This window comes from Salmo salar, chromosome 01, assembly GCF_965601325.2.
Source record: "Salmo salar chromosome 01, fSalSal1, whole genome shotgun sequence".
Classification (NCBI taxonomy): Eukaryota; Metazoa; Chordata; class Actinopteri; order Salmoniformes; family Salmonidae; genus Salmo; species Salmo salar.
The window spans coordinates 10,359,411-10,385,275 of record NC_138291.1 but is presented as its reverse complement, the minus strand read 5'-3'; the positions used below and the strand labels follow the sequence as shown (position 1 = coordinate 10,385,275).

The window sequence follows — 25,865 nt, the reverse complement described above, 5'->3', positions numbered from 1 at the left end:
ATGTTTGATATTTCAATGCTTTTTTTGAGGAGTTCAGTCACATGAAAGCAAGTTGTTGACAAACCACAAAGGGATACTTCAGGATTGTGGCAATGAGGTCCCTTTACCTACTTCCCCAATATCACATGAACTTGTGGGTACTATTTTTATGTCTCTGTGATCAGTATGAAGGAAGTTAGAGGTAGTTTCGCGAGCCAATTCTAACTAGCGTTAGCGCAATGAATGCAAGTCTATTGGTATCTGCTAGCATGTGTGAGTGTGTGTGTGTGTCTCGTGACAGACGTTACAATGTGCACAAGTTCTGGGTGCCTTCTGATTGCATGATAGCAGAATCTGTGGCATAGCAGTAACATTGCTGCGGTAGTGGCTGGTAATGAATCTCTAGCATAGCAGTAACATTGCTGCGGTAGTGGCTGGTAATGAATCTCTAGCATAGCAGTAACATTGCTACGGTAGTGTACTGGTAATGAATATCTAGCATAGCAGTAACATTGCTACGGTAGTGTGCTGGTAATGAATATCTAGCATAGCAGTAACATTGCTGCGGTAGTGGCTGGTAATGAATCTCTAGCATAGCAGTAACATTGCTACGGTAGTGTACTGGTAATGAATCTCTAGCATAGCAGTAACATTGCTGCGGTAGTGGCTGGTAATGGATCTCTAGCATAGCAGTAACATTGCTGCGGTAGTGGCTGGTAATGAATCTCTAGCATAGCAGTAACATTGCTGCGGTAGTGGCTGGTAATGAATCTCTAGCATAGCAGTAACATTGCTACGGTAGTGTGCTGGTAATGAATATCTAGCATAGCAGTAACATTGCTGCGGTAGTGGCTGGTAATGGATCTCTAGCATAGCAGTAACATTGCTGCGGTAGTGTACTGGTAATGAATCTCTAGCATAGCAGTAACATTGCTGCGGTAGTGGCTGGTAATGAATCTCTAGCATAGCAGTAACATTGCTGCGGTAGTGTACTGGTAATGAATCTCTAGCATAGCAGTAACATTGCTGCGGTAGTGTACTGGTAATGAATCTCTAGCATAGCAGTAACATTGCTGCGGTAGTGGCTGGTAATGAATCTCTAGCATAGCAGTAACATTGCTGCGGTAGTGGCTGGTAATGAATCTCTAGCATAGCAGTAACATTGCTACGGTAGTGTGCTGGTAATGAATATCTAGCATAGCAGTAACATTGCTGCGGTAGTGGCTGGTAATGGATCTCTAGCATAGCAGTAACATTGCTGCGGTAGTGTACTGGTAATGAATCTCTAGCATAGCAGTAACATTGCTGCGGTAGTGGCTGGTAATGAATCTCTAGCATAGCAGTAACATTGCTGCGGTAGTGTACTGGTAATGAATCTCTAGCATAGCAGTAACATTGCTGCGGTAGTGTACTGGTAATGAATCTCTAGCATAGCAGTAACATTGCTACGGTAGTGGCTGGTAATGAATCTCTAGCATAGCAGTAACATTGCTGCGGTAGTGTACTGGTAATGAATCTCTAGCATAGCAGTAACATTGCTACGGTAGTGTACTGGTAATGAATCTCTAGCATAGCAGTAACATTGCTGCGGTAGTGGCTGGTAATGAATCTCTAGCATAGCAGTAACATTGCTGCGGTAGTGGCTGGTAATGAATCTCTAGCATAGCAGTAACATTGCTGCGGTAGTGTACTGGTAATGAATCTCTAGCATAGCAGTAACATTGCTGCGGTAGTGGCTGGTAATGAATCTGTAGCATAGCAGTAACATTGCTGCGGTAGTGGCTGGTAATGAATCTGTAGCATAGCAGTAACATTGCTGCGGTAGTGGCTGGTAATGAATCTCTAGCATAGCAGTAATATTGCTGCGGTAGTGGCTGGTAATGAATGCTTGACAAGATGACTGCTTTACATTTGTGAGGAGTTGGTTGTGAAATATTGATGACAGGGTTTAACTGTGAGGCTGGACTCTGCTGTAGCAGCAGCTCAGCTCTCCACCCACGGAAAAATGTGGCTTCACGTCCCAGGTACCAAAGACCAAAGCCTTACTTAAACTATGGTTCCCATCCCTCATATCAGCCTTACCTAATAGGCTCTGGATAAGAGTGTCTGCTAAATGACTAAAATGTAAAGATATCAGATATCGTCTGTTTTACCATACGTGAAGTTATTTTGTGACAGCCACTGGATAAGCATGTAGAGTTCAGAGTGTGTGTAGTACCTCTGTTTGGACAGGTACTGTGTGTGTGTGTGTGTGTGTGTGTGTGTGTGTGTGTGTGTGTGTGTGTGTGTGTGTGTGTGTGTGTGTGTGTGTGTGTGTGTGTGTGTGTGTGTGTGTGTGTGTGTGTGTGTGTGTGTGTGTGGACAGGTAAGATTAGACTGGAGTGTGTGTAGTACCTCTGGACATGTACTATGTGTGTGTATGGACAGGTAAGATTAGACTGGAGTGTGTGTAGTACCTCTGTTTGGACAGGTACTGTGTGTGTGTGTGTGTGTGTGTGTGTGTGTGTGTGTGTGTGTGTGTGTGTGTGTGTGTGTGTGTGTGTGTGTGTGTGTGTGTGTGTGTGTGTGTGTGTGTGTGTGTGTGTGTGGACAGGTAAGATTAGACTGGAGTGTGTGTGTGTGTGTGTGTGTGTGTGTGTGTGTGTGTGTGTGTGTGTGTGTGTGTGTGTGTGTGTGTGTGTGTGTGTGTGTGTGTGTGTGTGTGTGTGTGTGTGTGTGTGTGTGGACAGGTAAGATTAGACTGGAGTGTGTAAGTTACCCACCACCTGGTGACCTTTCGACTGTGTGGCTAAAGTAGGGGTCAGATGGGAGGGGTCAGATAGGAGAGGTCACTCCCGGGTCCAGTCCCTGCTGAGTCTAATCTTGTAGTTTATAAAACTGGACAGTTTTATCTCAAATCTCTTAATTCATAGACTCAATAATGGACACTCTTACTGACAGTTGTGGCTGCTTTGTGTGATGTATTGTTGTTTCTACCTTCTTGCCCTTTGTGCTGTTGACTGTGCCCAATAATGTTTTGTGCTGCTACCATGTTGTGTTGCTACCATGTTGTTGTTGTCATGTTGTGTTGCTACCTTGCTGTGTTGTCATGTGTTGGTGCCATGATATCTTGTTGTCTTAGGTCTCTCTTTATGTAGTGTTCTGTTGTCTCTCTTGTCGTGATGTCTGTTTTGTCCTATATTTTTATTTCATTTATTTGTATTTTTAATCCCTGCCCACGTCCCCGCAGGAGGCCTTTTGCCTTTTGGTAGGCCGTCTTTGTAAATAAGAATTTGTTCTTAACTGACTTGCCTAGTTAAATAAAGGTTAAATACATTTTTTTTAAATACAAAAGAAAGAAAGAAAGAAAGAAAGAAAGAAAGAAAGAAAGAAAGAAAGAAAGAAAGAAAGAAAGAAAGAAAGAAAGAAAGAAAGAAAGAAATAGCCAATATGCTTTCAAGTGCTTCTCTTCTCTGAAGTCATACTCCCATTGATCTCAATGACTTTGTGGTCATCATCGTGCGACTGTTATAAAGGCATCCATAGACTATGTTGTGACTTCAGACAACGCATCCATGTATACAGTGAGTATTACATTCTTACTTATAGACTATATATTCTGTCTACAAACAACACATCCATGTTTTCATTGTAAATTATAGATGGGAGATGAATGATTTTAGGTAACTTTGTTTTCTTTCAATCACAAAAAGTTTGGAATTATATTGATCTAGCTGGCATCAAACGAGATCAAATATTTGTTTTTAGTAAAAAAAAAAAAGAATTGTGTTGTATCATGACTCACTGTTTTTCTATTTAACTAGACAAGTCAGTTAAGAACACATTCTTATTTACAATGACAGCCTAGGAACAGTGGATTAACTGCCTTGTTCAGGGGCAGAACCACAGATTTTTACCTTGTCAGCTCTAATGTCACATTCATGTCAAGATATGAAACGGATTCATCTAACTCACATAGCTAGAATGATTCATCTAACTCACATAGCTAGAATGATTCATCTAACTCACATAGCTAGAATGATTAATCTAACTCGCATAGCTAGAATGATTCATCTAACTCACATAGCTAGAATGATTAATCTAACTCGCATAGCTAGAATGATTCATCTAATTCACATAGCTAGAATGATTCATCTAACTCACATAGCTACAGTAGAAGGATTCATCTAACTCACATAGCTACAGTAGAAGGATTCATCTAACTCACATAGCTATAATGATTCATCTAACTCACATTGCTACAGTAGAAGGATTCCTCTAACTCACATAGCTAGAATGATTCATCTAACTCACATAGCTACAGTAAAAGGATTCATCTAACTCACATAGCTAGAATGATTCATCTAACTCACAAGCTACAGTAGAATGATTCATCTAACTCACATAGCTAGAATGATTCATCTAACTCACATAGCTACAGTAGAATGATTCATCTAACTCACATAGCTAGAATGATTCAGCTAACTCACATAGCTACAGTAGAATGATTCATCTAACTCACATAGCTAGAAGGATTCAAATGGCTACCCAGACTATTTGCATTGCCCCCCCCCCCCCCATTTACACCGCTGCTACTCTCTGTTGTTATCATCTATGCATAGTCACTTTATTAACTCTACCTACATGTACATATTACCTCAACTAACCGCTGCCCTCGCACATTGACCCTGTACCGACACCCCCTGTATATATTGTTATTTTACTGCTGCTCTTTAATTACTTGTTACTTTTATTTCTTAGTCTTATCTGTATTTTTTTAAACTGCATTGTTGGTTAGGGGCTTCTAAGTAAGCATTTCACTTTAAGGTCTACACCTGTTGTATTTGGCGCATGTGACAAATACAATTTGATTTGATTTGATTAATCTAGCTCACATAGCTAGAATGATTCATTTAACTCACATAGCTAGAATGATTCATCTAACTCACATAGCTAGAATGATTCATCTAACTCACATAGCTAGAGTGATTCATCTAACTCACATAGCTAGAGTGATTCATCTAACTCACGTTGCTAGAATGATTCATCTAACTCACATAGCTAGAATGATAAATCTAACTCACATAGCTAGAATGATTAATCTAACTCACATAGCTAGAATGATTCATCTAACTCATAAAGCTAGAATGTATCATCTAACTTATATAGCTAGAGTGATTCATCTAACTCACATAGCTAGAATGATTCATCTAACTCACATAGCTAGAATGATTAATCTAACTCACATAGCTAGAATTATTCATCTAACTCACAAAGCTAGAATGATTCATCTAACTCACATTGCTAGAATGATTCATCTAACTCACATTGCTAGAATGATTCATCTAACTCACATAGCTAGAATGATTCATCTAACTCACATAGGTAGAATGATTCATCTAACTCACAAAGCTAGAATGATAAATCTAACTCATATTGCTAGAATGATTAATCTATCTCACATAGCTAGAATGATTCATCTAACTCACATAGCTAGAATGATTCATCTAACTCACAAAGCTAGAATGTGAGACGCTGATATTTTGTTGTATCACGACTCACTGTAACATCAATATATGTGATAGATAGACAGCTCTTCAATGTCACATTAACGTCTGCTTTGGACTAATCCATTACCCTGTGTGTTAATAGTCACACTCTTAAGCTCCTGTGCACCTCTTCCTGCTTCTCTAGTAACAAGTTAGGTTTTCAAGAACCAGACAGGTGTTTTTCGCTAAGCTGTTTTCCATGGCTTGTCAGCTTTTAGCCATCTTCTTCTTTACTGCGTAGTTTTGTGTCGGTGCATTCTTTGAACCCCTGGCTTTCTTTCTGCATGTTCTATTTGTGGGCAGCATTTGGAAAAGTAAAGCTTCAATGCTACAGCGACAGTGCTCTCCATATATATATCCACAAGAAGACATGTTTAGCTGTAGAAGAGTACGGTGCACCAACAAATTGAGGCTGTTCTGAGGGCATATGGGGGTGGTGCAACTCAATATTAGGAAGGTGTCCTTTACCGTTTAGTATACTCGACGTACACTGAGTAGGTCTGCAATAGGACAAATAGAAGCACCCACACACACAGCCCATGCTAAAACCAGTCTGCTTTTATTTTCTTTGTTACAGGGAGGGCCTATGCCCCAGAGTTCTACTATGACACGTACAGTGCATTGTGGCAGAACCGGCCCAGGGTCTACGGCTTCAAGCTACAGTGGACCCAGCAGAACCCGCTGTCTGTGGACCGCATCGTGGCCTACCGACTGGGGATCAAACAGGTGAGCGGGGACAGTTAGACCTTCACCTTGACTTTTCATGCTCTAGGTTTTGTCAGTTTCACCTTTTTAAGGTCTACTTTTGTCTCAAAGGCGAGAGCAATTATCTGTAGCACACAGTACTTCCTCATTCTGTTGTCACCCATGAGAGTGAATCAGGTTTTGTCATTCTAGCCAAGTAGTGACTTTGACAGTATTCATTGCAGAAAATATCCTTATTTTGCAGTATTTCAATTTTTTTGCAGAAAGAGCTAAACACCAAGAAGATACTGTAGTCATTGCAGAAATATGATCCTGAGACCTAACATAGGTCTATGCTAAAGCCTGTGCATGATGTACATGCGAAGACATTAGAATTTGTCCTTTCTGACTGTGTGTGGCATTCTGCTGTTGGGGGTCACCCCCCCCTCCCCCTTCATAGACGACCAGAGGAAACTAGCAGAAAGCATTTCATTTCTTTAAATCAACCCCCACCCTCCTCCTTGTGTGTGGTGTTCCGGTTAGGGATGGCATTCCGCTTGTCAATCCCGTCTTCTCCGTTCACCATTCCTTCTCCCTCACCTTCAGCACTGTCAGCGCACAGCTGGAATGACAGAGTCCTCAGCCACATCTAATGGCATCACACGGCGTGATTTATTCCCCGTCAGGTTTGTCATTGCCTGGTCGCCACCCACCGGCGCTCAAAGTCAACACTAAGTCAAATAAAAACATGAAACTAATTTGTCCCATTCTATTTTTATATTTGTTTATTTTTCCTTATTTATTTCGAAACAAACTTCCCAGTCTTGCATGCTGTTAGTCATCACTGCAGGGCACTGAGGACATTTAGACTTTTTATTTGATTTATTTATTTAGGTTCTGTGTACACGTCAGGTGTTCTGCCCAGTGGTTCCACATATTGGGGTCGACTTTCTCTCACACGACACGCTCAGCGATATTTTCAGCACAGTGAAGCACATTTTCACTGGCTGCACAGATTCTTTCAGACTCGCAGGACTGTTTTTAAAACACTCGAGCCGGGTGTCTTTTCACCTGGGAGGTGGTGCGTCCGTATCTGTATCAGCTCCGTTCTGAATGAACCACTTGTGTTCATTCGCCACAAGGCATTGTGACAAAGCAGCTAGCTATTGTTTCTCAGTTCCTTCTTCTTGCTAGATCTGCATAGGGAAAGGGACTTGACAGCCGTTGCTATATAAGAGTCAGCAACATAGCAGACACCTGGCTAAGAGCAGGAGGTGAAGGAGAGGAGGAGGATGGGAGGGGGGAAGAAAGAACAGGAAAGGAGTGAGGGCAAGAAACTAATTAACAACTTCACCCAGAGGGGAAGAGCTGCCCAAATAAGATAAGGTGTTCAGTGAGGAACCAGTGATGGAATTCGCTGGAACAGAGGTTAGCTGTGTGGGCCGTGATTACATGTGCGTGAGACGCGTCTGAAAACCACACAGCCAGCATCTGTCAGTGGGGGAGGAGAGGTGGCTGCTGGGTAAAAAGAGGACGAGCCGTGATGGACTCTTTCAGACTCATCACATTGCAGGTGCCCGGTTGTCACGGTCTCTGTCAGTCCCTTTCTTGTTTAATGGGTAACGCTCTCTAACCGGCTGTCTTTTGCGATGGTAGCACATTATCTACAGCTTTTATTGTGCTTTTCTTTGCCATGTTCAGTACAGTGGTTTCCTGGATGAGGCCCATCCATCATGGAGGCATGGCTGGTCACTGCTCTTTCCTCTCTGCCTGGATTTGGTACCTGCTGTTCCCCTCACTCCTCCCCTCCTCTCCTCCTTTCTGCCTGGCTGGTCACTCCTCCCCTCTGCTCCCTCACTCTCTTTTTTTCTCTCTCTCTCTCTCCTCTCTCTTCTCTCTCTCTCTTTCTCTTTCTCTCTCCTCTCTCTGACCCCTCATTATCTCTCTCTCTCTACTATTGCTTGCTCTCTCTCCGATTCCTCTCTACCTCTCTCGCTCTCTCTGCTATAGCTCTCTCTCTCTTTTCTGTTCAGTGGCTCACGCATGACATTTCCAGGACACCAGCCTGCATGGGGTTTAACTTAACCCTCCTAAGGGCAGACTGGACTGGCTGCAGAGTTAAGTTCACTTTCCTAGTGGGTGGTGGGTGTAGTGTGTGTGTGTGTGTGTGTGTGTGTGTGTGTGTGTGTGTGTGTGTGTGTGTGTGTGTGTGTGTGTGTGTGTGTGTGTGTGTGTGTGTGTGTGTGTGTGTGTGTGTGTGTGTATGTGTGTGTGTGTGTGTGTGTAAATCCAATCATTTGCGAAAATGACAGATAACAAGTCCTATTGTTTGAGCAGAATCAGTCTGCTATTATTCTGTCTGTATTGTGTGTCGTTTAATAGCGTTGTTTTGATGAATAATGAAACTCTCCTTTCACTTTTTAATCACTTCCACCATTCCAACATCATAGCTTTGGCATCACAGACACAAGACGCTTTGCATAGTGAGGAAATCATACAGTATAGCTACCTCGATGATGAGACGCTGCCATTATTATTCGCAGTGGTCCAAGGACATGCTGATTCATTCTTCTAGTTATTAGCTGAGCGATAACAGAGTCACTTCAGCTGGGGGGGATTTGGCGTTAGCAGAGACTGGGCTAAGTAAGCCTATGTATCGCAATCTTCCGTTCTCATCGTTGATAACAGAAGCTGATCAGATACCAGATGGGTCAAGCCATTTGGGGGTTCGGGGATCATCCCAGGCTACCTAGAAGGGTTGCAATTATATGGCCCCAGTGTTACAGCAAGTAGGAAGTAGCATCCCGTTCAGTCATTCTGAGGAAGAAAGGGAGGGAGGGACGGTGAGGAGGGAGGTAGGGGGATAACATCCTCCGTCACGCTCTCTCTCCATGCTCCCTCTCTTTTAGTTAGGGGGCCCAGAGGTGTAGCCTCGTTCCGCCCCTCACTCCTGCTGATGATAGGATGGGAGCCCCCGCGGTGTCCTGATGTTGGCTGTTTCCGATCGGGCAACCAAGCAGGACGCCCTTATCTAATCGTGCACCCCGTATACGCCTCTGATTCCCGTGCCCCCATACTGTTTATCTGCTTAATTTCATCAATGGTGACTTCTCTTCTATCTCTCTCTCTCCCTACCTATCTCTCTCTCTCTCCTCCTCTCTCTCTCTCCCTATTTCTCTCTCTTTCCAACTCTCTCTCCCTATTTCTCTCTCCCTATTTCTCTCTCTCCCTATTTATCTCTCTCCCTCTCTCTCTCTCTCTCTCCCTATTTCTCTCTCTCCCTATGTCTCTCTGTTTCCAACTGTCTCTCTCTCTCTCTCTCTCTCTCTCTCTCTCTCTCTCTCTCTCTCTCTCTCTCTCTCTCTCTCTCTCCTTATTTCTCTCCTTCCCAACACCCCATTCTCAGAATCTCACCCAGGCTGATATTTGACACATGGCTGCTAACAGCGTATTAAACTCTTGACAGCTCAGCGGACTTCGCCTCGACTTCACACATCGTGACGTCTTGCTAAGTATAATAGTCGAGGTGGTCGTTCTCTCGTTAAGTACCTGCAATTCATCTAGCATGTTAACAAGGCCATGTGTGACAACTAATTCACACTTCCCTTTACAACATTCACTCCCCCTGTTAGAGTTGGAAGTACTCGTACAATATCCGTGTCACAAACCGCTTTTCTTGTCCTTGCCGTACCTAATAGGATTACATAGCCTATTACAATATGCTCACATAAGTATTTACATTGTAGAATAATAGTGAAGACATCAAAACTATGAAATAACACATATGGAATCATGTAGTACCCCAAAAAGTTTTAAACAAATCAAAACATATTTCATATTTGAGATTCTTCAAAGTAGCCACCCTTTGCCTTTGATAGCTTTGCAAGCTCTTGGCATTCTCTCAACCAGCTTCACCTGGAATGCTTTTCCAACAATCTTAAAGGAGTTCCCACATATGCTGAGCACTTGTTGGCTGCTTTTCCTTAAGTACCTTACTGTGATTGTTTTCAATTAAAATGGTCAAGAATAGCTTATTAGCAAAAAATATATACTTAACCTGTTGAGGACAGACGTTCCGCCTGCGGAACCCCTAGCCAACAGCCAATGGCATCACACGGCGCGAAATACAAAACTAAAATACCACAATTCAATTTTCTCAAACAATCAACTATTTTACACCATTTTAAAGATAAGACTCTCGTTAATCTAACCACATTGTCCGATTTCAAAAAGGCTTTACAGCGAAAGAAAAACATTAGATTATGTTAGGAGAGTACATAGACACAAATAATCACACAGCCATTTTCCAAGCAAGCATATATGTCACATAAACCCAAACCACAGCTAAATGCAGCACTAACCTTTGATGATCTTCATCAGATGACACTCCTAGGACATTATGTTATACAATACATGCATGTATTGTTCAATCAAGTTCACATTTATATCAAAAAACAGCTTTTTACATTAGCATGTGATGTTCAGAACTAGCATACCAACCAAAAACTTCGGGTGAATTTACTAAATTACTCATGATAAACATTTACAGAATACATAACAATTATTTTAAGAATTATAGATACAGAACTCCTTTATGCAATCGCTATGTCCGATTTTAAAATAGCGTTTCGGTGAAAGCACATTTTGCAATATTCTGAGTACATAGCTCGGCCATCACGGCTAGCTATTTTGACATCCGCCAACTTCGGGGTCACCTAAACTCAGAATTACTATTAGAAAAATTGGATTACCTTTGCTGTTCTTCGTCAGAATGCACTCCCAGGACTTCTACTTCAACAACAAATGTTGTTTTGGTTCCAAATAATCCATAGTTATATCCAAATACCTCCGTTTTGTTCTTGCGTTCAGGTCACTATCCGAAGGGTAACGCGCGAGCACATTTCGTGACAAAAAAATGTCAAAATATTCCATTACCGTACTTAGAAGCATGTCAAACGGTTTAAAATCAATTTTTATGCTATTTTTCTTGTAAAATAGCGATAATATTCCAACCGGGCAATGTTGTATTCATTCAAAGGCTGAAAGAAAAAAATGGAGAAGTCTCGTGAACACGCATCTCAGTCTCACTGTCCCCAGGCTGAACACTTACAAACTCTGCTGCTGTACTTTGCCCAGAGACAGCAGACACCCCATTCCACTTTCTGGCGGCTTTAGAGAGCCAATGGAAGCCTTAGAAAGTGTCACGTTACAGCACAGATGCTGTAATATCGATAGAGATGCAACAGAAGGACAACAAATTGTCAGACAGGGCACTTCCTGTATGGAATCTTCTCAGGTTTTGGCCTGCCATATGAGTTCTGTTATACTCACAGACACCATTCAAACAGTTTTAGAAACTTTAGAGTGTTTTCTATCCAAATCTACTAATTATATGCATATTCTAGTTTCTGGGCAGGAGTAGTAACCAGATTAAATCGGGTACGTTTTTTATCCGGCCGTGAAAATACTGCCCCCTATCCCAAAGAAGTTAAGCAAGAATTTTGCTAAGACTGTCTAGTAGTGGTCTGAGTGAGGGGCCTAATTGTAGGAGCCTAATGGGAGGGATATGTAACCTGAAAACTAGCTGTTATTGGCAGAGAGAAAACTCCTGGTGATGTCGCCAGGCGGTCCAAAACCCCAAAACAAGTTGAAATTTCAGGCGGTCTTTTCTAATAGCTCTTACACTGAAAGGGTATTATAATAATTTTCAACATTTCACAGTAGTATTCCAACCTTGTGGTGTGGAAATATATAAAACACAGGAAAATCACAACCCTACTGCCGACAACTCTACTGCCGACAACTCTACTGCCGACAAAACCCTACTGCCGACAAAACCCTACTGCCGACTAAACCCTACTGCCGACAAAACCCTACTGCCGACAAAACCCTACTGCCGACTAAACCCTACTGCCGACAAAACCCTACTGCCGACAAAACCCTACTGCCGACAACTCTACTGCCGACAACCCTACTGCCGACAACCCTACTGCCGACAACCCTACTCCCACAACCCTACTGCCGACAACCCTACTGCCGACAACCCTACTCCCACAACCCTACTGCCGACAACCCTACTGCCGACAACCCTACTGCCCACAACCCTACTGCCCACAACCCTACTGCCGACAACCCTACTGCCGACAACCCTACTGCCGACAACCCTACTGCCGACAACCCTACTGCCCACAACCCTACTGCCGACAACCCTACTGCCGACAACCCTACTGCCCACAACCCTACTGCCCACAACCCTACTGCCGACAACCCTACTGCCCACAACCCTACTGCCGACAACTCTACTGCCCACAACCCTACTGCCCACAACCCTACTGCCCACAACTCTACTGCCCACAACCCTACTGCCCACAACCCTACTGCCCACAACCCTACTGCCGACAACCCTACTGCCCACAACCCTACTGCCGACAACCCTACTGCCCACAACCCTACTGCCCACAACCCTACTGCCCACAACCCTACTGCCCACAACCCTACTACCGACAACCCTACTGCCCACAACTCTACTACCGCAACAAGCTTTCGACATAAAAGAAAGGAGGACTCTGTGTTTATACGTCCTGACACAGCATAGAGGAGAAATGCAACGGCCAAGTTGCCCGGTGTTTCCCCGCCTTGGCATTGAGTGCTCACAGCTTAGTCGTCAGCCTCGCCGTTATCAGCCTTCATCATCATCACCGACTTGACTATACGCTCTGTTTCATCATCACAGACTGACTGTACGTTCGCCGTCATGTCAGTATTCGCATGAAGGAGGAAACAATAGAGTATTGGTCAAACAGATTAGAACAAACTCAAGGCTAATTGGTGCTGTTTGAATTATTTAGTGATGTGTTTGCTGTGTCCAAGAGAGAGGCCTTGGATTGAATTCTCCCCAGATTATTATTTACTCAGAGTAAATAATTTCCCCCTGGTCTCCAGTGGATTTGAGGACGAGCTGCTGTATCCTGATGAATCGCAGAGGAGGAAAGTGAGAGGATGAGGAATTTCCATGAGAAGGAATCTCTCTCTTCTCTCTCTTTCTCTCTCTCTCTATCTCCCTCTCCCTTTCTATCTGTTTTTCTCTTCTCTTCTCTTCTCTATTCTTTCTCTCCTGCTTTCTCTCTTCTCTCTTTCTCCCTCATTCTTGTTCTGGTTCTCTCCCTTTTATCTGTTTTTCTCTTTTCTTCTGTCTCTCTTTCTCTTTCTCGCTCTCTTTTTCTCTCATTCTCTCTCTCTCTTCCCTCTCTTTCTTCCTCTGTCTCTTTCTCTCTTCTATTCTCTCCCTCTCTCCTCCTTTCTACAACAGGATTTGGCATGAGGATGGCATGAATGAGAAGTGAGGCCCGTTGCCATGGCAACACAGTTTTACCTCCAACAGGCAACATACATTGCTTAGCAGAATACAAAAAGGGGCAGAGCAGAATGTGAGGGAATAGTTTAGCTTATTAATTTGACTATTTTAAAACAAGCACACATAAAAATAGAAAAATACATAGATGTACAATAAAGGGGGATACCTAGTCAGTTGTCCAAATGAATGTATTCAACTGAAATGTGTCTTCCACACTTAAATAAACCCCTCTGAAATTCTACCTTAATTGACATCCACGGCACCCGGGGAATACTGCCTGCCTCAGGAGCAGATTTTTACCTTGTCAGCCCCAGGATTCGATCTAGACAACCTTTTGGTTACTGGCCCAATGCTCTAACCACTAGGCTACCTAATCTCAGTATCGGTCAAAAGTTTGGACACACATTATTTATTCAAGTGTTTTTCTTTATTTTTACTATTTTCTACATTGTAGGACAATAGTGAAGGCATCAAAACTTTGGAATAACAAATAACAAAGTGTTAAACAAATCAAAATATATTTTATATGTTAGATTCTTCAAAGTAGCCACCCTTTGCCTTGATGACAGCTCTGCACACTCTTGGCATTCTCTCAAACAGCTTCACCTGGAATGCTTTTCCAACAGTCTTGAAAGAGTTCCCACATATGCTGAGCGCTTGTTGGCTGCTTTTCATTCACTCTGCGATCCAACTCATCCCAAACCATCTCAATTGGGTTGAGGTCAGGTTATTGTGGAGGCCAGGTCATCTGATGCAGCACTCCATCACTCTCCTTATTGGTCAAATAGCCCTTACACAGCCTGGAGGTGTGTTGGGTCATTTTTCTGTTGAAAAACATATGATAGTCCCACTCAGCACAAACCTGATGGGATGGCGTATCGCAGCAGAATGCTGTGGTAGCCATGCTGGTTAAGTGCGCCTTGAATTCGAAATAAATCACTGACAGTGTCACCAGCAAAGCAGCCCCACACCATCACACCTCCTCCTCCATGCTTCACAGTGGAAATCACACATATGGAGATCATCCGTTCACCTACGCTGCATCTCACAAAGACACGGCGGTTGGAACCAAAAATCTAAAATCTGGACTCATCAGACCAAAAGACAGATTTCCACCGGTCTAATGTCCATTGCTCATGTTTATTGGCCCAAGCAAGTCTCTTTTTCTTATTGTCGTCCTTAGTGGTTTCTCTGCAGCAATTCAACCATGAAGGCCTGATTCACGCAGTCTCCTCTGAACATTTGATGTTGAGATGTGTCTGTTACTTGAACCCTGTGAAGCATTTATTGGGCTGCAATCTGAGGTGCAGTTAACTCTAATGAACTTATCCTCTGCAGCAGAGGTAACTCTGGGTCTTCCTTTCCTGCGGCGGTCCTCATGAGAGCCAGTTTCATCATAGCGCTTGATGGTTTTTGAGACTGCACTTGAAGAAACTTTCAAAGTTCTTGAAATTTTCTGGATTGACTGACCTTAATGTGATGATGGACTGTCGTTTCTCTTTGCTTATTTGAGCTGTTCTTGCCATAATATGGACTTGGTATTTTCCCAAATAGGGCTATCTTCTGTATACCACACCTACTTTGACACAACTGAACTGCAAAGGGTGGCTACTTTGAAGAATCTAAAATCTAAAAATATATTTTGAATTGTTTAAGACTTTTTTGCTTACTACATGATTCCATATGTGTTATTTCATAGTTTTAATGTCGTCACTATTATTCTACAATGTAGAAAATAGTACAAATAAAGAAAAACCCATGAATGAGTACAGTCGGTGTTTCCAAACTTTTGACTGGTACTGTACATCCACCTGTTTGGTGGATGACATGGCGTTTTGTCTGACTGCGTATATAATCATACATGACATGATCAGTATGATCTACTCTCTCTCAGCATCTCTAAGCAGTAAATGGTGAAAGGTGGGTGCATTTTTATGGAGGACATAGCATTGAGTCCGATTATGATCTTAATATGACCGTCATAACATAACAGTGTGAATGAACATGACATGGAAAATGAATGGCTGTTACCTTCTCTACCTCTACCCACATTGCAGGTAAATCTTCAAAACAAGCCAAATAACACATCTGCGCTTTTACAATTTAATTCGCCCAATTTTATGGCCGTGTCTGAGTCTCTGCCATACACACTGGAGAGGATGAACAAAACAGGCATATGTATTCCCCCGCCGCTGATGTTTGAATATAAAGGTCAGCGTTGTAGGAAATGAAATGTCAGGCTGGTGGAGGCAGAAGGAGGCTGGTGGGATTGGAGGAGGCTGGATGAGGCTAGAGGAGGTTGGAAGAGACAGGAGGAGGCTGTTGGAAGCAGGGGGAGACAGGAGGAAACAGGTGGAGCCAGGAGGATGCTGTTGGAAGCAGGGGGGAAATGGAGGAGACGAGGAGGTTGGAGGAGGCTGGAGGAGGTTGGAAGAGGCAGGAGGAGACAGGATGATGCTGTTGGATGTAGGCATAGACAGGAGGAGGCAGGAGGAGCAGGTGGGGTAGGAGGAGGCAGGAGGAGACAGGAGGCGGCTATTGGACTCAGGAAGAGACTGGAGGAGGCAGGAGCAGGCAGGAGGAGGCTAGAGGAGTGAGGAGGAGGTATCGGAAGGAGGATGCCGAGGGTCGTGCTCATGCTGGAGGATGTGTTAAAAGTCAAGTGCTGTCTCAGTTTAGGTCGACGGTCCCTGGTGCTTCTGGGGGTGAAGTGTTTGAACGGCAGACTGAGCTGATAACTTCCTAACATCTCAGCGACATGGGACCTAAACTGGAGCGGAAGAGCAGTGTAGTGCTCTTTTAGATGTTAGGGGTGTTAGTAAAGTACATGCTAATGCCATTTACACTGCACATGAGTTTTGTCTCTTGAGTGACACAGGCCTATGCCTACAGTATATGTATGCATAATTGGTAACCCTTTACTTGCCTGCAGGTATAATGCATTGGGATGCAGTTATAATGTTGTTATAAGACTTGTGACAAGCATGTACTGTATGAGCCCTTATAATGTCTGGTTATCCTCTCATAATGATCATACATCCTTTCTCTATCCTTTCTCTCTAACGTTCCAGCCTTGGTTTCATGCTGAAACCATAGAAACAGTTTTCGAACACATACTGTAGTATTGTACATCTCTACGGCTCAAACTCCGTGTGGATAGAAGAGCAGGCAACAAAAAAAAAGATGTCCTGGTAAGAAAAAGAAGTCCCTTTAAGAAAAAGATGTCCTTGTAAGAAAAAGATGTCCCTTTAAGAAAAAGATGTCCTTGTAAGAAAAATATGTCCCTTTAAGAAAAAGATGTCCTTGTAAGAAAAAGATGTCCCTTTAAGAAAAATATGTCCTTGTAAGAAAAATATGTCCCTTTAAGAAAAAGATGTCCTGGTAAGAAAAAGATGTCCCTTTAAGAAAAAGATGTCCTGGTAAGAAAAAGATGTCCCTTTAAGAAAAAGATGTCCTTGTAAGAAAAATATGTCCCTTTAAGAAAAAAATGTCCTGGTAAGAACTGCAGATGTGGAATTAGGAAGCTAGCCGAGGCAAAAGATGTAGATGTCATTAGCTGGGTAGCAGGGCGTGCAGGAGAGAAAGTGGGCCTCACAGGTTCCCCGCTCACTTCCCACCAGCTCCACTCTCCATTGGTTGAATTCTGGGTTTGACCAGTCATCTTCTATTTGTCGGCTGCCAGGCCCACTGTGACTCACTCAGCTGTCACACGAGACAACGTGGGCCTTGGCACCCTGGGAAAATGGCGAGCCTGCCAATTGTCGTAGCCAAGATCAACAGTGATTAGCCGCACAACATTGCTCGGGGGTTGGCCACATAACCAAGTGTTGTTGCATCTCTGGCATGGAAAGACAATTAATTGAGATGGTGTTATGAGTTATTACTGGTGATGCATTGAAAAATAGTCACTCTTTGTAATTTTGAGTGACGGGATATGAATACAGATGTTCAATAAAGAATGAAAACCGAAATGATTTTATTTTTGAGCCGTTCACGGTTTGTTTGACCTAATGTACAATTCATAGAACTCAGATGTACTAATAATGATGTGAACAGCAGGATGGTTGATTATTTTTGGGATACAATATAGTTGTGTTTGATGATCATTTATAGTGTTTGTCTTCAACTGTCTCTAATACAACACACCTGGCAAGTACAGTCCATTGCTCTACACTTGAAAACATTGGGCCTCACTAAAAGCTAGGTATTGTATTGTACTCAAATTCAGCCTATTGTTATATTTTTAGGCTAATCCCTTTTGACTGGTGCGCTGGTGTTTATTTTTCTAAGTACCTGAAGAGTTATGTGGTGGTGCGTTTAATGTGACATGCTTAGCTGGTTCTAGAGGAACCGTGTGACTAAGAAACCAACAAGGGAACTAAGAGAGCTTTTTACATTAAAACATACACGCTTTACATTATTCCTTTAATATTTACATTAAAACATACACGCTTTACATTATTCCTTTAATATTTACATTAAAACATACACGCTTTACATTATTCATTTCATATTTACATTAAAACATACACGCTTTACATTATTCCTTTAATATTTACATTAAAACATACACGCTTTACATTATTCCTTTAATATTTACATTAAAACATACATGCTTTAAATTATTCCTTTAATATTTACATTCAAATATACATGGCTTAAATGATTCCTTTAATATTTACATTAAAACATACACTCTTTAAATGATTCCTTGTAACGTTCGTCATAAGGAGTGGACCAAAATGCAGCGGGTAAAGTGCTCATCTTCTTATTTATTAAAGGAACAACACTTAAACAAAACAAATGACGAAAACAGTCCAATAAGGTGCACAGACTATACTGGAAACAACCACCCACAAAACACAAGTGAAACAAACCCCAACTAAATATGGCCTCCAATTAGAGGCAACGACAACCAGCTACCTCTAATTGGAGGTCCTACCAAAACCCCAACACAGAAATAGAAAAACTAGATAAACACATAGAAATAGAAAATGTAGAACATAAACCAAAAAACCCGAACCACACAAAACAAACATCCCCTGCCACGCCCTGACCAAACTACAATAACAAATAACACCTTTTACTGGTCAGGACGTGACATTCCTTTAATATTTGCATTAAAACATACACGCTTTAAATGATTCCTTTAATATTTACATTAAAACATACACGCTTTAAATGATTCCTTTAATATTTACATTAAAACATACACGCTTTAAATGATTCCTTTAATATTTGCATTAAAACATACACGCTTTAAATGATTCCTTTAATATTTACATTAAAACATACACGCTTTAAATGATTCCTTTAATATTTGATTCGAAGATGCATGTCTCTGTCTGCAACTTGTTTGCTATGCATGTGAGAAGTTAATTGGGAGATTCAAAGAACTAGAGCATCTTATCTCATCTCAATGCTTCCAGCACGGTGGCACCACAGCTCTAACAAGGTGTGTCTGCTCTTCCGCATGTATGACAACTTCATAACTGTCACCTATTCATGAACAGATTGCCTATCTTCTAGTCTATTGTCATTGCAGCTCTAGTGTGTGTGTGTGTGTGTGTGTGTGTGTGTGTGTGTGTGTGTGTGTGTGTGTGTGTGTGTGTGTGTGTGTGTGTGTGTGTGTGTGTGTGTGTGTGTGTGTGTGTGTGTGTGTGTGTTAATGTCTTTATGTCTGCCCAAAATACTATTCATTATGTTGAGAAGGTGTCATTTGTGATTGATCGAAAACAGTAGGTCACAATGAAAGAGACAATTCATTATGAAGTTTCACAATAGATTTCTTGGCAGGCTGTTTTATTTGTAAGAAAGACTGAAATTAAAAGCCGTAGTGATAGACAGAACTGTACAACAGAGTGTACAGGTATGACAGAATTTGCTCACACAGCATTGGTCTGGTCTAGCGACTGCCAGCTCTGTGCTACCCATGATGATTTGCAGGCTGGGATTTGATCCCCAGTCCTGTCTTTTCTGTTTGCACTCCCCTACCTCTGTCCCACCCTCTAATTTAACCTGTCTGTTACTATAACAACAAAATATGAAAGACAAGAAAAATTGCCATAAATTGAAGTGGACTCTTGTCCGGTGTTAAATTCAGTTAACTTCCTTCCAGCCCAATGAAGTAAATCTATCTGTTAAAAAACACAGTTTACAACTGCTCAAAGAAACGTCACGATGCCACTTACCACTGTCAGTCAGGCTGATGGAACTCGTTCCATAAAGATGTGTTCCAGCAACAACAGAGGCAGCTGTTCTGGAGGACGTTGGTGCTTAGTGTAAAATGTATAACCCTTCACCATGCGGTGATTCACTACATTGTAAATCAGAAATGGATGGGGTGTTCACTACTCTGAGACATTGTAAACCTGGGCTGGATGGGGTGTTCACTACTCTGAGACATTGTAAACCTGGGCTGGATGGGGTGTTCACTACTCTGAGACATTGTAAACCTGGGCTGGATGGGGTGTTTAAAGGACGGAAAGAGGCCTTGTGAGGACTCCCAGGCTGCCTCCTGGTTCTCCAACCTTCTCCCTAAATGTGCACATCCAGTCATGAATTAAAAAATATTAGATTGGTGTAAATATTGGTGGGATTTTCCACCATTTTGTCAATCCATGACTGGAAGTGAGCAAGTGCATACTTAGGGAGAATAGTGGATAATCAGGACGTAGCCCCAGTCTCTCTAGGGGTTGCCTTCACCTGTCATTACTCCAGAATCACACAAACTAGTATCCAGCTAAGTGAGGGCGGACTAGCATACAGCTAAGTGAGGGCAAACTAGCATCCAGCTAATTGAGGGCAAACTAGCATCCAGCTAAGTGAGGGAAAACTAGCATCCAGCTAAGTGAGGGCCAACTAGCATACAGCTAAGTGAGGGCCAACTAGCATACAGCTAAGTGAGGGCCAACTAGCATCCAGCTAAGTGAGGACAAACTAGCATTCAGCTAAGTGAGGGCAAACTGGCATCCAGCTAAGTGAGGGCCAACTAGCATCCAGCTAAGTGAGGACAAACTAGCATTCAGCTAATTGAGGGCAAACTGGCATCCAGCTAAGTGAGGGCCAACTAGCATCCAGCTAATTGAGGGCAAACTAGCATCCAGCTAAGTGAGGGCAAACTAGCATCCAGCTAAGTGAGGGCCAACTAGCATAGAGCTAACTGAGGGCCAACTGGCATACAGCTAAGTGAGGGCAAGCTTGGGTGAATCTCAACTGTATTTCCTTGATCGAGGCAAAGAGGACACGAGGAATCAAGGAAATACAATTGAGATGCACCCCTTGTCTCAACTTATTGGAGAATGCTGTTCAATCCAGGCCGACTGTGTCCGGTCTGGAGCATGAAGTCACGAGCTCTGCTGGTCAGCTACTGCATAGCAACCTAGCGGTGCCAAAAGCTCTGGTCTGCCCTAAATTACAATCACCTGAACGGGCAAAAAATATATACTGAACAAAAATATAAACGTAACATGTGAAGTGTTGGTCCCATGTTTCATGTGCTGAAATAAAATATTTCTCTCAAATGTTGTGCACAAGTTTGTTTACATCCCTGTTAGTGAGCATTTCTTCATTGCCAAGATAATCCATCCAACTGACCGGTGAAAAATTTATTTTTATTTTACCCTTATTTTACCAGGTAAGTTGCTGAAAGAAGAAGCTGATTACGCGGCATGATTTTTACACAGGTGCACCTTGTGCTGGGGACAATATAAGGCCACTCAAAAATGGTACCGTTTTGTCACACAACACAATGCCACAGATGTCTCAAGTTGACAGAGAATTTAATGTTAATTTCTCTACCATAAGCTGCCTCAAATGTCGTTTTAAAGAATTTGCCAGTATGTCTAACCGGCCTCACAACCGCACACCACATGTAACCACGCCAGCCCAGGACCTCTACATCCGGCTTCTTCAGCTGCGGGATTGTCTGGGGGGGGGTGCTGATGAGTATAAAGCCCTTTTTATGGGAGAGCGATGCTACGCTACTAGCCTCATTTCATTAATGTCTTTTTTTATTTAACTAGGCAAGTCAGTGAAGAACAAATTCTTATTTACAATGACAGCTTAGGAACAGTGGGTTAACTGTCTTGTTCAGGGGCAGAATGACAAATGTTTTCCTTGTCAGCTCAGGGATTCAATCCACCAACCTTTCGGTTACTGGCCCAACACTCTAACCACTAGGCTACCTGCTGCCCCTATATCCATCCCAAGACAACTCCGACCTCGCATATCAAACAAGCTATTCATTTTTTTTTACCAAATTCGACGCTCATTGACCCCCATACAAAAACTCCTTGCATGGTGAAACAACAACAAAAAAACACCTGCTGGAGGGAAACAGATTTTCCACTGAGTTGGGCCTCTCTCTTCCTCTTCCTCTCTGGTGCCTTTCAGCCCCATTCAGCAATATATCTCGCTTAAAATTCAAATACTTCAAGCGCCATCGGGAGTTTTTCATAGGAATACGTGGATGACTTCAGTAGATATCACTCTCTACTGGTTGTAATGTCTATGGTTAAATCAGATCTAACTTTATGGTAGCCGACTAAACTCAACTCCACGATACACGATGGAGTTGAGCGGCGACTAGTGTGGTCCGACTGGAGCTCTGGCGTTTTTATAAAAACCTACTTATTTCAGCACCAAAAGAATAGCACACAATTACACAGGACATTGTTTAGTCGGCTGACTTTATGGTAGATGGGAAGAAGATCATATAACCAAGTGGAGGCTGTAGTGATGGTTGCCATTCCTTGCAAAATACGGAATCCATTCAAATGTATCCTATTAGTTTCCTTTCACCTTGCGTTCAGAATGTGGACCAGTAGGAATTTATTATAATGTGTCGAGTTTGGCCTATGTGCACTTGTAAAAAAAAGCATTGGAATTGATTATAATGATTTTCCAATAAAATATTCCTATGTGTTGTCTAGACGGGCCAGTCGAGGTGGTGGGAGCAAGAGATCCCCATGGAGGGAGCGATCGCCAAGGGCGAGCTGATCACCCACAACCTGACGGAGCTCATCAAGCCAGAGGCCTACCTGGTCCGCCTCACCCCCATCACACGCTACGGGGAAGGAGACTCCACAGACAGAACCATCAGATACAGTGGTGAGCAGAAATCATTCTCTGTCTAGTTGCGCGGCCTGGACAGTGTATGATCACAATGCTCTATTGGGAGTTTATTGTACTGTACAAAATCTACTTGGCCTTCAGCACTGTATGTTCTTCAGTAGGGACTAGCATGGCCTTGTATGCTCACAGTTCTATATTGTGTTAATGTATATTGTTGCATATTGTGTTGTATTTTGTTGTATAATGTACAGAATGACCCTCAGCATTGTACAGTAGAGAAAGAATGTTCTTCAATAAGGATGTACAGTTGAAGTCGGAAGTTTACATCCACCTCAGCCAAATACATTTAAATGCAGTTTTTTACAATTCCTGACATTTAATCCAAGTAAAAATTCCCTGTCTTAGGTCAGTTAGGATCACCACTTTATTTTAAGAATGTGAAATGTCAGAATAATAGTAGAGAGAGTGATTTATTTCAGCTTTTATTACTTTCATCACATTCCCAGTGGGTCAGAAGTTTACATACAGTCAATTAGTATTTGGTAGCATTGCCTTTAAATTGTTTAACTTGGATCAAACGTTTCGGGTAGCCTTCCACAAGCTTCCCACAATAAGTTGGGTGAATTCTGGCCCATTTCTCCTGACAGAGCTGGTGTAACTGAGTCCAGTTTGTAGGCCTCCTTGCTCACACATGCTTTTTCAGTTCTGCCCACAAATTTTCTATAAGATTGAGGTCAGGGCTTTGTGATGGCCACTCCAATACCTTGACTTTGTTGTCCTTACGCCATTTTGCCACAACTTTGGAAGTATGCTTGGGGTCATTGTCCATTTGGAAGACCCATTTGTGACCAAGCTTTAACTTCCTGCCAGATGTCTTGAGATGTTCCTTCAATATATCCACATAATTTTCCTGCCTCATGATGTCATCTATTTTGTGAAGTTCACCAGTCCCTCATGCAGCAAAGCACCCCCACAACATGATGCTGCCACCCCCGTGCTTCACGGTTGGGATGGTGTTCTTCGGCTTGCAAGTCTTCCCCTTTTTCCTCCAAACATAACGATCGTCATTATGGCCAAACAGTTCTATTTTTGTTTCATCAGACCAGAGGACATTTCTCCAAAAAGTACGATGTTTGTCCCCATGTGCAGTTGCAAACCGTAGTCTGGCTTTTTTATGGCGGTTTTGGAGCAGTGACTTCTACCTTGCTAAGTGGCCTTTCAGGTTATGTCCATATAGGACTAAATTTACTGTGGATATAGATACTTTTGTACCTGTTTCCTCCAGCATCTTCACAAGGTCCTTTGCTGTTGTTCTGGGATTGTTTGCACTTTTCGCACCAAAGTACGTTCATCTCTAGGAGAGAGAACGCGTCTCCTTCCTGAGCGGTATGAGGGCTGCGTGGTCCCATGGTGTTTATACTTACGTACTTTTGTTTGTACTTATGAACGTGGTACCTTCAGGCATTTGGAAATTGCTCCCAAGGATGAACCAGACTGTGGAGGTCTACAATTTTTTGGGTTGATTTCTTTTGATTTTCCCATGATGTCAAGCAAAGAGGCACTGAGTTTGAAGGTAGGCCTTGAAATACATCCACAGGTACACCTCCAATTGACTCAAATTATGTCAATTAGCCTATCATGAGCTTCTAAAGCCATGACATCATTTTTGGGAATTTTCCAAGATATTTAAAGGCACAGTCAACTTAGTGTATGTAAACTTCTGACCCACTGAAATTGTGATACAGTGAATTATAAGTGAAATAATCGTCTGTCGTCTGTTCTTATTTTCAACGCCCATGATTTTGGAATGAGATGTTCGACGTCAACATACTTTTGATCATGTAGTGGATCACAGTAAGGGCCTCCCAGATGTTGACATATTTATATGGTAATAGGGACCCCTACTGGTTAGGAAAATACTGAATCATTAGATAGATCACTGTCAGTACATTTGACAGAGCATTCTTATTTACAAGGAGGAAGTAAAGCAAAGAGAGATATGAATTTGTACCAGTAATGATTACACATTCAGAGATCCAAGCACAATTACATGAAAACATTCAGCACCTCAACTTAGTCATCAAAAAGTGCCATCGTCACCGAGGGGGAGGCGGCAGACAGTATCAAGAGCCATCCAGGAAGGATTTCGGCTAAGAATACAAACGGAAAGGATTTTTAATGAAATGCAATTTGTATGAAGTTGGAGAGGTGGACTTTAATTCCCTGTCTGTTACTACTGGTGTTTCTGTAGACAAGGTTCCACACCAGAGAACAATCTTTGTCTAATGTCTACTTTATTTCTTTATCCTTCACTATCATTTACTTTTTTTGTGTCAATCCATCCTTTTTTTGGTACTTTCTTATGAAGGGAGTGAAAAGAGGCACTGAAAATGTCCTCCACCAACACCTGTTCAACAAATCAACTCCTTTCAACAGGCTGCAGAATTGGAATTACAGCCTGAGATTTGCTTCAGCTTCAACACAGTTGGAAGCTTTTGTAGTGCAGCAGTGCAACACAAGACACGATACTGTCCAGGTTTTGAGTCCTCTCTCTTCCAAACTTGAATTGCCTAGCCTGGGTCTATTCTAGTTCCACCCTTTGAAATACATGTCTGCTACAAGCTGTCAGCCCTAGCCTGTGAAGTCTGCACAGACGCAGCCAGCCAACCCCCCCATAGAAATACAACAGAACACAGTCTGGTGGTGAGCTGCTCTGACTAGCAAACAAACACAACAGTTCACTGACCTTCTGCACTAATTAGATGCTTCCAGCCCATATTCTCTAATCATGTGTTCTCTGCACCCAGGTGAGATGAGGAAATAGCAGCACTAGAGTTCTTTCCACCTATTATCTGGTTTTTAGGAGTATTCTATATATTCCATGTCAGAGGTCTGAAACTCCCGGCCCTCGTGACACATTAGGCCTAGAACTAGTCATTTGTGGCCCGCAGGCCTGGAATTTGAGACGACTCCTCCAGCTGATGCTGTATCCATGTTATGGTGGTTGCCCATACAGTACAGATTGACAGACATGCCTGACCTGACATTTCAACCTCTATGCTCCGGTCTCCCCCCTCGACAGTGTTTAAGGCCCCATGTGACCATCGGTTGTGCTGTAAAAATAACATCAAGGCTCACCTCAAAAAAGTCACCGTTGATGCAGTGACACACTTAGCCTATCAGTCCATCGGAAAGTATATTTTACTGTGTACAGGAATGTTTATACTGTGTATATGTAATGACAC

At 42.5% G+C, this 25,865-nt stretch overlaps 1 protein-coding gene across 1 annotated transcript in view; it reads left to right on the top strand.

Moving 5' to 3' along the window:
* The window catches only part of mdga2a (MAM domain containing glycosylphosphatidylinositol anchor 2a), a 212,315-nt gene that overhangs the window by 155,904 nt on the left and 30,546 nt on the right, over nt 1-25,865 (top strand). The window contains exons 10-11 of the mRNA XM_014210233.3: nt 6,085-6,233; nt 22,479-22,656. Coding sequence (XP_014065708.3) covers nt 6,085-6,233; nt 22,479-22,656 — 327 coding nt within the window. The remainder of the gene's footprint in view (nt 1-6,084; nt 6,234-22,478; nt 22,657-25,865) is intronic.